Source organism: Camelus bactrianus, chromosome 17, assembly GCF_048773025.1.
Source record: "Camelus bactrianus isolate YW-2024 breed Bactrian camel chromosome 17, ASM4877302v1, whole genome shotgun sequence".
Classification (NCBI taxonomy): Eukaryota; Metazoa; Chordata; class Mammalia; order Artiodactyla; family Camelidae; genus Camelus; species Camelus bactrianus.
Genome location: NC_133555.1, coordinates 4344328 through 4360543, shown reverse-complemented (window position 1 = coordinate 4360543; position 16216 = coordinate 4344328). Strand labels below are relative to the sequence as shown.

Genomic DNA, 16216 nt, shown 5'->3' with positions numbered 1-16216 from the left:
CAGGTTGAGGCCGTGCTGGAACCAACAGTCTACTGATCAGAATTCTCACCAAGGAAGATGAAAGCTGAGCTTGAAATTGATGTGTGGACGCGTTCTGCACATCACAAGGTCCACCAGGTTAAGGCTGGGCGCTCTGGGGGAGTGTGGAGAGGCGGAGGACGAGAACCAGGTCAGGAGTGCGTTGTGGCTTTTATGCAACACTAACGTTGGGCTTCCTGTCTGAGGTTTTCCATGTTGTGAGTCTTCCACCTCGTGGTACTCTTTTAAGGACTAGTGATGCTGGTATCTAATAGAAACACTTCAGAGAAAAAAAAAAGATGGAAGATAATAGTTCTTTAGAAAAGTGGAAACACATTATTCTTGATAACTTTCATCTTCTCTGAAAAAGCTTAGCTTAACATCTCTGCTATTTACCTTAATAATCTACTTAGAAATTTAATTTCACCCACTACAAAAGACTTGCTTTTGATACTCTCTTTAAAGAGTCCTCTGGATCTGATCACCTTTTTTTTTTTAATACTCAGTTGTTGTACAATGTCTTTATTTTACTTAAAATAACTTTTTAAATTCTAAGAGTAATAGCTCTTATCGAACAAGATGCAGAAAATATAAAGCAAACTGTAAGCATTCATAATCTCATCACCCAGAAATAGCTAACGTTAGCACTGTAGCATAGTTCCTTTCAACTTTCTTACACATATATATTTTTTAATGTTTATTCAATGAAGCTCTAAAATTATAATCTTACGGAAAGTGCTTTTAGTCTGGTAACGATAGTAAAATAATATCATCTCACATTTGCGTTGAGATTTAAAATGTGCAACAGTTCTTTCATATAGTGACATCTTTAATCCTAATAATATCCCTAAAAGGCAAGGCAGATATTATTTCCCATTTTACACATGGGGGAATTGAAGCCCGGAAATGCCCAAAGACATCACTGAGGAGCAGAGCCTTGATGAGAACCCCATGCTTCCCAGTTCAAGACTCTTTCTATGTACAACTCAAGAAATGAATTCTACTAGGACTTTTTAAAGTAACGAAACCAGAATCAAGTTCAAGGAACTAGTTATGAGAAACTGATTCTTCAGCTGGGAAAGGAAGGCAAAGAAGAGGAGTGTTGTGTTTGAATATGGTCTTCAGGTCTGTAGAGGGACAGTATTCAAAGAATGGCAACCATCTTTCTTAGACCCTCCTCTGAAGACGAAACAAAAGGGCTGAGCTGCTTGCGGGCCTTTAAATTTGGGGTAGGGCACTTTCCTGAAGGCCTTTGAAAAGGCCTCTCTGTTTGGAATGAACAGTCAGTCAAATCTTGAACCTTTACTGCTACATTAAGAAGAATAAATGAAGTAAAAGGCGTCACCTCTCAAGTTTCCAAAAGACTTAGCAATATACCTGAAGAAATGAAACAAACATATGTGAAACAACGTAGGTGTAAATTATGTGGTATTGTCTCTGTATACAGTGAGCTCTTAGGGGTAAGAACTAATGAATTGTCATTCAAAAAGCATTTACTTTGTGCTCATCAAGAAAAACATATCATTAAGTGGAACAGCATAAGTAAGATCAGGAGGCCAGAAGCAAGCCCTGGAGAATGGCAAAAAATAGGAATATACACATTTATTCACATGGCAATGAGTCCACTCAACATGTATTCAGCACCTACAGATATACCACAGGTAGGTAGGAGTGAGTAGATACGTCCTTTTGAATAGCTCTTAAGTTATATGTTAGGAAATAGTGAACAGTAAGGTGAGTTAGCAGGTATGTGGGCCAATTATAGTAACACTACTGTGTTAACTTTTAGTAGTAGGTTAGGCATGATTCTGATGAGGGACAAGAGTTTATAAATAAATGAGCTCTTAACCCTTAAAATGCATTGGATGAAAGCGTCAAAGACAGTGTTAGAAGTCACGTAATCTACTTTAAAAATGGGGAATTAAGACTGGAGCCCTTGTGACTTGCCTGTGTTCATCCGTGGAGCTCGTGGCAGAACTGAAGGTCGAACCCGGTCTTCTGCTTCCTTCCAGTTACACCGTTCTGCCTCTTGACTCTTGGATTTAGCTAAACATCTTTTCCTTCTTCCTTACGCCACCTCCGTGAATACCAGATCTTAGGTCCGAAATTAAAGGTTGAATTGTAATCATTATTCAGTCATTGGTAGAAAAATATGACATAAAAAGTGAATCTGATTCGTGTTCAGTCTCAGTGTATGTCTTATTCATAAATGACTAAAGGCTCAATGAGATTAACAGTACATACCTTGGAACAAATGTCCTGTAGCCTTGGCTGAAGAGCCTGTGTGTTAGACCTGGCTCTGTCACTAACGAGCTGTATAATTTTGCACAAGTCATGTCACCTCTTTTCTTCTTTATTTATAAAATGAGAGATTTGAAAACTAACGTCTGGTTCAGTTGTTTTTATATAGCTGTATCTTATTATTACTTGAGTAAAACACAGACTCAAGGAAAAAATTTCTTATAATTCTCAGTGCTCACATAATTTTCATTATAATGTAACTGAAATTTGTTCAAAACTAACTATAAACTTTTTATGCTTATAGCTCTTACATACAACCAAAACCAAAAATAACACATTAAAAAAAAAAAACAAAACACAACCCTTAACATTCAAACGAATAGCCCCAAATGGAAATGATTGCTATCACACATGTTTTTGGGGGTCTACATCCTGTGCTACCCAACACCATGTATGTGATTAAATTCTCCCTGTACTTTTCTCCTGTTGAATTCTTCTGTGAAACAGTCCTTCCTACAGCATTAATGGGCCTCATTTGGCCCTCACTTAGCTCAAATGAATCATTTATACATTAAAAGTCTACCTTTGACCTTCTGTCATTAATCCTGGACAACTAAAGTAGTAATACTGAGAACCAGTGAAATCATAAATGCAAACTGTGGCACTGAACTGCTAATGAATATCCAGTTATAAAGCCATCCAGATAATGTAGATATCCAGACAATCTAAAATACGAATTTTTGCAAATCTTCTATCATTAAGATGAAAGAAGATTTGAAATTGTAGAATTAGAAATTTTAATCAAAAAATTGAAACAATTTAAATGTCCATTAACTGAATGGATAGACAAAATGTGGTATTCTCATACGCAGCCTGGCCTTGATTATTAAGCAATAAGAAGAACCTTGCTGCTACATGCTACAACTTGAATGAACCTCCAAAACATTATGCTAACTGAAATAAGCCGAACACAAGAGACCACACGTTGTATGATTGTATTGATATGAAATGTCCAGTAAAAGCAAAACTGTGAAGACAGAAAAGTAGATTAGTGGTTATGTGGGATTGGAGATAGGAACTGGGATTGATTATAAATCAGCATGAGAGAACTTACTGGGTAATGAACATATTCCAAAACTGATTTATGGTGATGGTTGCAAAACTCAGGAATTGTACTAAATTTCATTGAATTATATACTTGAAATGAACTTTATGATATGTAAAATATACCTCAATAAGCTTGTTTTAAAAAGCCTTTATAAAGCTTTTCTTCTAGGACTTCTTAAAATTATACATTTGTAGCTATGCCTCCCCATAGTAAGGAGACTGGTTGAAAACATACTGATTTAGTGGGTTTAGGAATTAAGGTATGATGAATTCTAGCTTAGACTTTGCAACTAACTACATTATCTTGGACAACACCTTGGACAAGTCACTTAACCTCTTTGTGCCTTGGTTTCCCCAACTGTAAAGATGGGGGGTTAGAGTAAATATTCTTTAAGACTTCCTGCAGAAATGACAGTCTCATATTCACATTTCTGTTATTTATGGGTGCCTTACCCTTTACCAGTCCCCTGTTTATTTCCCCTTCCAAGTGCTCTTTTCAAAGCCTGTTCAATCAGCTCGGCATATCACTTGTCTCAGTAACTCCTGGTCACTAAAACTCCCTGACCTCAATGTACAGGTCTTTTGGGTGCACAGTTCCCAAAATGTTTATCTGAAAGTTCCCTAGGAGACTGACTGTCACATCATTCATTAATCTCCCAGGGGCTGTGTTCTCATCCTCTGTAACTCTCTTCTGGAAGCTCTCCCACAGATAACAATACACTTCCCCTTCAGGCAGTACATGAAAGCAACAATGGGCGATACAATGAAATCAGCCTATAAAATTACAGGGAATGAGAACCTGGCCCATTGTTTTCTCCTGCTGCCTGAGGAAGAAGTTGTACTCTTTGGATCCCTATAAAGATTGGCTTGTCCACCTCCTCGGATTCCCAAGTAACAATTAAGCAATCTGGCTTTCTTCCCACTTCTTGTTTCAATGTGTAGGATACTTGTCAACTTGCCCAGAACAACTATGGGCACTTTAAGCTGTTCATCTGACTGTGTGCAATAGATAAATAAAGACATAATTGGAAGGAAGACTGACTTAAGGTTCAGTTTTGTTTTTATTTTTATTGAGGGGACCACACTTGCTTTAGAATTGAAGAAGTTATTTCTTGTCTGTCTTCATGTTTTAGTCTTCCTCTCCTTCCTTTTGTGTTCAGTGAGATGTTTCTGAACACTTAAAATGAAAAGTTTGTTAAAATGGAGCTCAAGTTTATAAAAACGAAAGCGTAGCATCTTACTTCCTAGAGCTTAGCGTATCTGAAGAAAAGCACCCCTGAAGTGTAAAGAACAAGCTGCGTGGCTGGAATGTGGTTTAATTAGTCCACAGACCTGTCAGGAATCTTAGACTCACTTCCTAAAGCTATGTTGACACACAACATAGCTTTGGAAGAACCAGTTAAGTTTCTATGTTACTTACTCCCTATAATCTAGGAATAACCATTGCTAAAAACTGAAAAATCCCTCTTAACTGAAAATTGTTAGGTAAAACTGAAGTCTTAGTTATATTACTAGGGGTTGGTAAGTGGTTTTGTCTATGCAATAAAAAGACAAAGAATTAGCTATGTAAAGAACCAGGGGATGGATGTCTTGGTTGTAACTGTCATAAGACCAAAGATAACAGAGAAAAGTGAAGTTGAAACAAAATTCTCTAAAAATAATTGAAAAAGAGAAACTCAGATATGTAAGTATTTTTATGATAGGAGCATTCAGTGAACAGGAGAAACAGACATGGCTAACCAGGAAAGTTTGGTATTGAAGATACCTGCCCTTTTAGTGATAGAGAACAAAAAAAACGTTGATTCTTTCTTTGCAGTAGGAACTACACTTCAGGGTATCCACATAGTGTTAGTGCTCAAAGGAAGGCTCTGTCTCATAGAAAAATGCCAGCTGGTAAGTGTAGGAGTGACAGAACTAGAAAAAGTCCATTTCATAAACTCAGAGTATTGATTCAGGAAAAGATTATTAAGTGTGTTAAAAGCTTTAGGTAAATGATCAGTGAAACTGAACATCCTTAAAATTCCAGAGTAATTGCAAGGAGAAAAAATTAACCCTATGGTGGAGAGATAAAATTTTTATCATTCTAAATTAGCAGTCAATCCTACTATCAGTAATGGCCAGTCATATACTGTGTCTCTGATGTTATGGCATAGGAAGTACAGAACGTCACCTACGTTACATTCAGATAAAAATGTTCCACTTGAATCCACACATCTTTGGATGTAACATCCGGTTTATGAGAAACCCAGGGATAGAAAAGCAAGCTGAATGATCCCACAAGAAAATGACCAGGCAAATCCAGAGAGGGAGACATTCTACGTGATGAGTGTTCTGATCTCTTCAGTTAGTCAGCGGTCTTAAAATTAAGGGATGCCAGAGGTGGCAGAGAATGGCTGTACTAGATTTTAAAAGGAACATACAACCGACTGGGTGTCTTTATCCTGGATCAGATTCAGGTTTGGAACAAACCCGCTATGAAGAACATTTTGGGTCAGCTGGGGAAATTTGAATGTGGACTAGGTATTATTTGAATTGAAAATTTACTAAAATGGAAAGTTGGAGATTATTGACTTTAAAAAGCAGGTATTCCCAGCAGTAAGTAGTACCATATATCAGTTTTACTTAAAAATTTAAATACTATCTGTGTAGGCGCGTATGTATATACTCAACTGTATACTTATGATCGTACATATGCCAAGAGAAAGATCCGGTTAAGGGAACACTAGAGTTCAACATTGATGATCTCTGAGTAGTAGAAATGTAATGATTTTATTTTTACCAGACTGTATTTTAAACCAACAACATAACACCATTTGCAGCAACATGGATGCTCCTGGAGAATGTCATTCTAAGTGAAGTAAGCCAGAAGGAGAAAGAAAAATACCATATGAGATCGCTCATATGTGGAATCTAAAAAACAAAAACAAAAACAAACAAACAAACAAACAAAAAACAAAGCGTAAATACAGGACAGAAATAGACTCATAGACATAGAATACAGACTTGTGGTTGCCAGAGGGGCGGAGGGTGGGAAGGGATAGACTGGGATTTCAAAATTGTAGAATAGATAAACAAGATTTTACTGTATAGCACAGGGAATCACAGAGGAAAAAATGTGATAATGAGTGTGTATATGTCCATGTATGACTGAAAAATTGTGCTGAACACTAGAATTTGACAAAACATTGTAAAATGATTATAAATCAATAAAATAAGTTTAAAAAATTTTTTCAACAGTGAACATAGATTGGTTAAAATCTTACTTAAAAAAAAAAAAAGAACTTTTCGTATAGTAGAAAAGCAACAATGTTTTATGTCCTTTAAGGAAAATAAAAATGCTTCCACTGAGGAAGAAAGGTACAAAGACTCAAAAACAGTTTGGTGTCTTTCAGAAACATCTGGTAATGAGTTTGACTGTAAAGCTTGGTCTGTTTGCCTTTAGTCAACATGGCGCAAAGAGTCAAACAGACCTGTGTTTGGTTTCAGACTCGGTCACTTCAGAAGCATTTTTGCTTTGGGCATGCCACGTCATCTCTTTAAGCCTCAGTTTTCTCATCTAAAAGAGTAGTTGCCATAATTAAAGATGATTTCAATAAGTCAGTGCCTGGAACAGAGTAGGCTTTCAAAGTTATGATGTTATGAATTCTTATCCTCAAAAATCTAAACCTTGCACATGACAACTTGGTTAATAAAATAAGAGCAGTCATCAGCTGGCACCTCTTGCTCTTAAATATGTTTCACGAACATAAACATTTTTCTCGAAGAAATGGTGTACAGAGTGTGGAATCTTCAAAGATGAGTGTGAATTTTTGAAGTCCATTTAGCAGAGGTAGACCCATTTTATTCATGATAGCAGTTAGAGAGTTGACAGAAAATTAGAGACTAACTTTATAGACAAAAACCATTCCCAGGTTCCACGCTGAAGCTCTGTTTAGTAGCCACTGTTATTTTTCTTGTGTTGCTCTGAAGGCCCTCCCAGCATCACTGTGAATTTCAGTACAGATGACAACAGCATACAGCTCTAAGGTACTTTTTAAAAATTAGAGTGTGATTACCTTACAGTGGAAATTTCACATGGTAAATTTTTTTTTTATTTCATAAGAGCAGGGAACGGTGTCAATAGTTCGTAGCATAAGCCCTCTAGGATGCCAGGGTGACTCATGAAGGATCTATGAATGAGGCAAAAGAACATTTGTCAGCAAAATGGATTCCCGGACTGATTGATCAGATATTACCAAATTGTAATTACCAAGCTGTTACGGGGTGCTTCCTTTGCAGAAAGCACTGCCTCTAAACTCTGTGATTAACTGTGGCATTCTCATGGGTGATTCATCCACATTAAGTGAATCATAGAGTACGAATGCTTTCATGCCGATAGACTTCTAGCATAATTGTTGGCATTAAGAATAATTGATTGGAACAATTTATTTGAACGTTTTATTGCATCATTTTAATGAGATAGAGTGCAGTTTGGAGCTTTGGACTGGGAATAGAGAAACCTGATTTCTAGCACAAACTCTGCTACTAATTATCTCAGTCATACCCTGGACAGATCCTTTCATTTCTCCAGCACCCATTTTTCCTTATGAAAATTTCAGAGTTTGAGTGTGTTAATCCCCCTGGTATTAAGTTATGTGAGTCTGTGATCTCAAAAGTCCACATATTTCCTTTAAGACAGTTGCAGAACTGGTAAATTGCTTATTTTATGTAAACTAAACTTGCATGTAGCTCTGTGGCTCTACGCTCGCTTTAGGGCCATTCTGGAGTCCTAGTGTAGTTCACCAGTGATAGGGTATGTTACCGAGAGAATCTCCATATAACTGATCTTGGGAGACTTGATTGATAAAATCTGAGCAATGAAGAAGATACATGTTTCAGAGGTTTAAGATCTCCCACAACATGGTCGGTTGATAATATCGCCCATGGTATTTTGTCATGCTGCAAACCAAATTACTGGAGAATTTCAAATATTACATGCAAACACAAGTTAGCATAATTTAGGTAGGATGTCTTTGGTTCAAAGGTATAATGACTTGAAAAGTGTTTAGTTGATCCCTAGAAAGTAGTTAGACAGGTTAGGTTTTTGTTTTTTTTCTTTCAGGTATTACAAGCAAGTTAACTTTTGAAGGAGACCGGCAGGGAGCCCGGGGAGGGGGTGCCGGGGGGGAGAAGGAAGTTTCCAGATAAAAGTGCCTTTCATGCGGTCACCTAATTAGCAGTCAGGTATGAAAATGAACTAGTAACTTCGGATTAGAACATGAGTAAGAATGCAGTATACAGAATTTCCATCACACTTTACATAAACGAATCACAGGCATACTGTTACGTAGCTCCACTCTAGGATCCAAAAGGACTTTAAGGGTCAGTCTGTTTTGCAGAAAGACAAGATTCATTCTAAAATGAGAAATTGGAACCCAAAGAGTTGACACAAGTCTGTGGCCTGAACCCATAGAGGAAACCAAAGCCTAGGCTTTCTGTCTCCAATGTCAGTGTGCTTTTCCAGATGCTACAAAGCTTCAGGGTCAAGAAGACCTTTTCAAATATCAAACACACGTCTGCTGGAGCTCTTGGCTACAAGTTAACATCATTTCATTATTGTCAATCAGAATGGTATATTAGTTTTTGATACTAATCCTGTATAGGACACGTGTTACTTTTTGAAAATCTGAACCGAATTACAGTTTTTGATTAAAGAAGAACGGAGCCTGCCTTTAAAACAGATGTTTTCAGTGGCGGCCTGCCTTTGTCCCTTTCCATGGGACTACCAGGCTTGCCGTGATGGCTGCGGTGGAATTTCCATGTAAGGATGCAAGATTATTTGTTCTTCTGAAAGGCACGTGTCCCACAGAACATCATTCCTTCCATGTTTTGTTCCCTCTGATATGAGGAAACTCTGAGCTGGTGTAACCACTGCTGGAAGAGGAGGCTCCGAGCCAACCTGAGCTGCGCTAGGAAGAGACAGCGGTTCTGGGGGGGAGGCGGGGGGTTGAGCGGCGGTCGTCGCTCTGGGTGTCAGCAGTCACGTGGAGGACCATGGGGAAATGTCAGCCTTGTCGGAACGAGGGGGACATTGATGAGGCTGTCGGTTCACGAGGTCTCTGAAGTCCTCCTTGCGTGATCTGTGGGACAGACGTGTGGAGCAGCTGTTCCCGCGTGGTTCACGTCACCAGCAAAAACAGTAAACACGGGTTTATGCCAACTAGGGACACTGGGCAAGGCCTGAGGGTTGCTCAGAGGTACCGGGTGGTGTTCTCTCAAGGAGCTCCTGGCCTTTTCGGAGCTGGCGTTAAGTGCTCATGGCACTTGCAGCAAGAAAGGGAGCGACTTTTTAAGTGGGGTTGTAGCCAAAGAAGAGACTACTGTGCGCACTCTCCTAACTTCTGCTAACAGAGCTTAAGTTACACCAGAATGAAAGAAAGCAATTAAAACAGTTTGAGAAATTCAGTCTGGAGAATGAAACCCTAATTTAACCTATAATCCCCTAAAAAATAAAAGGTTTTACACAGATTCAGAGAACAGTCTGGTGGCTACCAGAGGGAAAGGAGGGTGGCGGGGACGGCAAAATGGATAAAGGGGGCCAACTGTATAGTGATGGGTGGGAAACTAGCCCTTTGGTGGTGAGCACGCTGTCGTGTATACAGAAGTTGAAACGTAATGTTGGAGACATAAAACTTATATAATGCTGTAAACCAGTGTTCCCTTGATAAGAAAAAAAGAGCCAAGTTTTAATTAGTTTTCAAGAGCAATGTGACATGAAAAATACTCTATTTTACAGGAATATTTGATGCAAATCATGCTTTTTAAAAAACTTTGCACAATTATAGTACTACGGTTTTATGATTCATTTTTAGACATTCTCTTTTTGTTATGGAATCATATACAGCTGTTACCACTCTAGTTGTGTTCTCCTAAATGTGCTAAAATGCGGGGAGTTTTTGGCTGAATAATGTTCAGATTCTTTTGCCAAAGATGGGTTCCGTAAATAATACTGGAGGCCAAATACCAAAGAGCAGCCTTCTCAAATACCAAACTGTCCGTTGTTTTTTCAAATGTCACGAAGTAGGAATTAAGCTTTCCTGCTCCTCGGATGAAATTATGAATTACCCATCCTCAGACAGAAGTCTGTGGCCTGAGTGGGCTATGCCGTCACTGAGGAAATGTGGGAACAAGAGGAAGAGGGCAGTGAGGAACTTCCCACACCCCCTGCACGACCAGAGGTGTTGAAAAACGAGTAACACAGTTAGTCATCGATATTCCTTGAGAGAGTTGACATATTTTCCCCTTAACTCACCCTGTGTTCTTTCCCTGTGGCCAGAGTTTTTAAAAGAGGTGATTTAGGCACTTCTGAGAGTAGAAGTCGGCGCAGGCCAGTGTCAGACTGACTGTCCTGAGGACGAGAGGTCTGGACACCTGCCCCGACCTCACTCTTTAACCTGGAGAATTTACTTGTCATCTGGGGGCCTCACTTTCTCATCTCAGTCATAGAGCCTCAGACCGTAAAGGGCTTCTCTCGTTCGAAAATGGTATCGTTCTGCCAACTTTATCATTCTCATAAGCCAGCCTAAGCTTAAGAACATTTTAGTAAACTTGTTCATTGTTTACAAATCGGAGAGACTTTGGAATCTGAAGGCAAGAATGAGATGATGGTTAGGGAATTGGATGAGATACTGCCACTTAACGAGAATAAAGCTGAAATTTGTCTTCCAGACTCGAGTACGTCTTGGGACGTTGAGTCGGAGTATCTGTAGGCAGAACAGGGCTTACGTTTTTGTTCTGTTTTATTAACAGGAAAAAAGTGTTCTTGACTTTAATAATTTGTTTCTATCGATCACAAATGCAACCAAGAATCTTGGATTAATCACACCTTTAAATATGACGTCACTGATGACTGGGACGTTGTGCTGTATGCCAGAAATTGACAGATTGTAACTGGCTGCACTTCAGTAAAAAAAAATATGTCACTGAGCCTGTCATGTAAGGAAATTTCCCACTGAGAGGAAAAGAGAAGCTCCTTTATTGAGTATAGATAAGACAAGGTTTGCACAACTGATTACCTCGGTCACTTGGACTGTCAGGAAACTCGCTTTCACGTGAATTACCTTCATCGAGGCTTTTTGGTTTTTAAAGGTTTATGCACGATGTAATTGCCCAACCCTGCACTTAACCCGGCGCCGCTGAGACCCAGCAGGTGTCCTTCCCACCAGGCGCTGCCCCGGGATGACTGAAGAGAAGGCTTTTGCTGGTCCCTCACAGGACGTCCAGTTACTCAATGTAGATAAACCAGATATGTATTGACTGCACATGGGGAGTACTGGGACCAGCGTAATTAAGAGATTTATTGCCATCTGATATCTTGCCCTAGGTTGGGGCATCTTTTTAAGTCCACGAGTCACCACAGTTCTGTGAGGCGGCTTGTGTGACAACAGAGAGCTGCTCCCACGTTGAGGTTTGGCACAGCTCCTGTTCCTCCTCACCAAAAAGGACAAAGGCCTCGAGCGAGAAGCCAGCTTTTTCCTGATTACAAAACTGACCACAATTCCTCGCCAGCCTATCAGTCTAAGTCCATTTTTCCCCCAGCAGTGCACTGTTCCCCTCAGAGAGGACTCCACGTCTCTCGCTATGGTATGGAATTTATCATTTAAGCACTAACCGATGTTCAAACATAAGCTGGTGCAGCGTTGCCGCATTTGCTAATTTTTTTTTAAATTTCATGTTTTTATTTATTTATTTGGGGAGGTAATTAGGTTTTTGGTTTTTTTTTTTTTTTTCAACAGAGGTACTGGGAATTGAACCCAGGACCTCCTGCATGCTAAGCATGCACTCTACCACTGAGCTATACACCCTCCCCTCTACACTTGCTTTTGATGGATAAACTTAATTATCAAGTTTTTAAAGAACAGACCCTGATACATAAAATCTAAACCGTATCAGGCCCCATCTCCATTTTCTCAGCTCTTTAATTGGATACAATTTGGATAGCAGTCAGTACCATTTCTGACCTACTTTACAAAGTAGTCAAATAAATAGCTTAGAACGTAACATCTCAGTAGCTGACAGCAAATTTTAAAATACGAGCACGTGTCTGAATTTGGAAGTTTTCTTCAGATGTCAGGGAATAGGATTAGAGATTCAACCAGGGATGGGCAGACAGGAAAAAAAGCTTTGAGTCAGTCTATCTGGGATTTCATAACCTATGTAAAGACGTAAAGTTTCCCGTTTAAGAAGCAGTAGAGCGTTGAACAATCTCGTTGCTCTGAGAGTTCTAAGTACTGTACTGCACGCGCCCCTCACAAGACACTGAACATGTGGGTCACTGGCGAGACGATGTGGCAATGTTTTCCTTGTAATGTACCAAGTCTTGCCAAAGCAGTGAACAACATTATGACACAACGTTCTGTCACAGCTGGCCTCCGACAGGAGCACACCAGCCAGTGCAGGCCTGGTCCTTTGTGGGTTTATTCCCACCTCTCCCAAATATTTGGAAACTGATGTCTTGATTCATTGGTGCATTCACAGGTTCTACTACCACAGATCTTTTTCTTTTAACGGGTTGGCCTTTTGCAAGAAATAGACAAAGTATCAGTGCGATTTACAGCAAATCCCTATTCCGTGCTGTTATGGGTGAGACCCTGGGAGATTCTCTTATTGACCCAGAAAGCGATTCCTTTGCTGGTGCACTGTCTGCACACACTTCACAAGGTAAAGTCAGTTCCAGGGATGGCTGTTGGGGTACTTCGGGCGTTTTGGAAGGTAAAGTTGTTCCTGTTGTTTGTTTTCCAGGTTGTATTTGTTCTGATACTGTGATGTGTATAGTTCAGTATTCTGATGCTCAGTTTATTGCTATTGTGGTCACTTATAAGCATATTCAGAACTTCAGAAAAACCTGAACTAATCCATATTTCATCTCTGTGCGTGACTTCTGTGTCCTGAATTTTAAGCACTAAAGGTATATATATATATTTTTTTCTTTTTTTGGTGGGGGGAGGTAATTTGGTTTATTTGTCTATTTATTCTTAGGGGAGGTACTGGGGACTGAGCCCAGGACCTCATGCGTGCTAAGCATTGCTCTACCACTTGAGCTGTACCCTCCCCCTTAAAGGTATATTTATATCCCCCAAATATCCCATTTGTTTTTATTTCCTGGGTTTATATATATGTTTCCCCAAAATACTTGAGATCTTTTTAGAATTCCCGAAGAGTTGCTTTTCCTCCTTTCAGTCTTGTGTGTTACATCTCTCATAGCGATGTTTATCCCTCCTACGGCATTTATTCCTCTTAAAGTCCTTAGGCACGTTTTGTTCTACTTTAAAATCTAGGTACGTGTGTGTACATTTTCTCTCTCTCAAAGAATTGTATGCTTCCAGAGTGTGGAACCAAGTTAGAGTCTTCTTTATATTTCTTAGGGTACCTGGCACATTGCCTAGTGCTTTGTAGAAGAGAGTGAGGGCACCTTGGAGAATGTCTCTTCTAAGCATCTCACTTTTCGCATAAAGGAAACGAGGCCTCTAAATGCCTGTTGCATGTTAAATAAATGATCGTTACTGGTACTCAGATATAAAAGGTTCAGAGAGGTGCCTCATCTTTAACATTTCTTCCTTGGCCATTGCAAAATGTGAGCTCTTCATTTCTACAGCTCCTTCTGCGGGAGTGTCTTAGCCCAGCTGCTTCTGTTCTGTACCATTCGTACTTATTTCTGTATTTCTCTTCGTTTTATTTTTTCTTCTCAAGATGCCGTGTAAAAATAGATTGTGTTAACTAGTCACATTCACGTTTTGTAATATAAATGCTAAAGCATTAAAATCAAGTTGTTTGATTGTTGAAATGGATGCCTTTACATTTTAACGTTCTGATTTTTCTGGAAGCCTGAAGTTTGAACGTATTAATCACAAATTTTTTAAACATCAAGCTTCTTAAAAATTAAGAAAAAGTATTCCCAATACCATAAGATATCCCTTATATGTGGAATCTTAAAAAAAAAAAAAAAGAAGACAAACTTATTTACAAAACAGAAACAGACTCACAGATGTAGAAAACAAACTTACGGTTACGGGGTGGGGGAAGGGAGTGGGAAGGGATAAATTGGGAGTTTGAGAGTTGCAGATAGTAACTAATATATATATAATAGATAAATAACAAGCTCATACTGTACAGCACAGGGAACTATATTCAATATTTTGTAGTAACTTGTGAAAACGAATATATGTATGTTCCTATATGACAGAAGCACTGTGCAGTACACCAGAAATTGATACAACATTGTAAACTGACTATACTTCAATAAATATATTAAAAAAAGAAAAAAACACTTCCTGAAACGCCGTTTCATTTTATTACGATGATTGGACTCAATGTGTTCTTCTATCTTCTGAGTCTCTTAGATAGGAGCTTAGATTCATTGTATAATGTAAAAGTCTGTTATTCTGTTTTTCTACAAGCCATCAAAATTATTGCCATTTTTCTCTAGTTATTAACTTAGCCTGCATCAAGGCAGAATGTCCTAGCTATACTATGAAGTAATCCCGGAGTCAAAAATTTGATCGTTTTGTCTCTTCGAATAGAATATGTTCAGAATGCAGTTCAACAAGTATTTTAGGTTAACTAGGGGAGAAATGATAAGGGATAGTTATGTGTTTCAAGTTAGTTTTCATTCTGTACTAGTCTCTTTATTTGTATGCCTTGAATTTTCCCTGAGTTTAGTTTTTTTGAGTCTCAAATCTTCAGAAGAGTAACCCAGTACTTTTCATCTTAATTAACACGGTACAGAATAGAACTGTTAGCAGTTAAGAGATTGTACAGTGCACCAGTTGTTCTCTTGTGTTATGTGGTCTCTGATTACTCCTTATTCGTGTTGTTTTTCTGTTAAAAATACGAATTCCTAAAGGCCAGAGATCTGTTATTGTTAACTTCTATTGTATTTTGTAGAGGACCACTACGTATTTACTCCACCCTTGCCAAAACAAACAGACAGACTTGAAAATGAGTCGGCAGTATGGTCACCATTAGCTAATTGAGGCCAGCGGAGGTGAAACACTGGAGATTAGGGCCTTGGCCCAGATACAGGCATTCATTCAGGTGCTCCTCTTCCTCATCCCAGGCCAAGGGGAATCGGGGTGTCGCAAGGATCTGGGTGCAGCTATTGAAGACAAAGTGGCTCATTGAGTGTGAATGACCCAGATGTCCAGCTGTACTGGTCCCATTTGTAAGACTGAAAAGTCCACTGTGTCACCACGATGCCTGAAGGGGACTTGTACACGTTTCCCCAGGCTCCCTTATCACTGCGAGGCCCGTTTTTGCATTTCCCTGACTGTTTTCAGCGCAGCGTTGCAAGGAACCCCACATAACCCCATACTGGCTCTGAATCCATTTGCACTAGTAAAAATTGGCAAGATGGAAGGGAAGCTTCCCTGAACTCAAGCCGAATATGCCTCCTGCGTTCAGTGCCAGACTCGGTCCTGTGTGAATTCTCCAGTTCTGAGTTGTTGCACCAGAGCACTGAAAGATGATGACACGCTCTTCGCTGGGAGCCGATTGAGCAATGGAAATATGCCTTAGAGACATGATAAATGCTGCAATAGAGGATTCTTTGAAACAAGAGTCCCTCCTGAGAGAGGAGGGAGTGATCGGCCGCCATTTCTACTGACGGATACTTAAACGGTGTCTGTGTGACTCCAGGCCGCTGTATCCTTGGAAGCGTTTAGGTAACTGACCCAAGTTTTCACCTTTCCAGAAATTTGAAGAGAGCCATGTAGTAGCAGGGGATGTAACCGCCAGTCCTGTCTTGGCCACGTACCTTCTGTGTAATTTTGAGCAAGTCGCTTAGCCCCTCTGCCTTCCGTTTCCACTTATGTTA

General features: G+C 39.4%; 1 protein-coding gene across 6 annotated transcripts in view; it reads left to right on the top strand.

The window, feature by feature from the left end:
• Window positions 1-16216, top strand: part of PPARG (peroxisome proliferator activated receptor gamma) — a 156082-nt gene that overhangs the window by 42546 nt on the left and 97320 nt on the right. Inside the window, exon 1 of one of the 6 annotated variants that reach the window (XM_074344310.1) lies at window positions 12770-13065. The exons of 3 other annotated variants lie outside the window; for them this stretch is intronic. In XM_074344310.1, the coding sequence (XP_074200411.1) occupies window positions 12984-13065 (82 nt within the window). In that variant the 5' untranslated portion in view covers window positions 12770-12983. Of the gene's footprint in view, window positions 1-12769; window positions 13066-13158; window positions 13313-16216 lie in introns of those variants that run through there. 2 more of the 6 variants (XM_010953061.3, XM_074344309.1) reach the window with 2 other exon arrangements.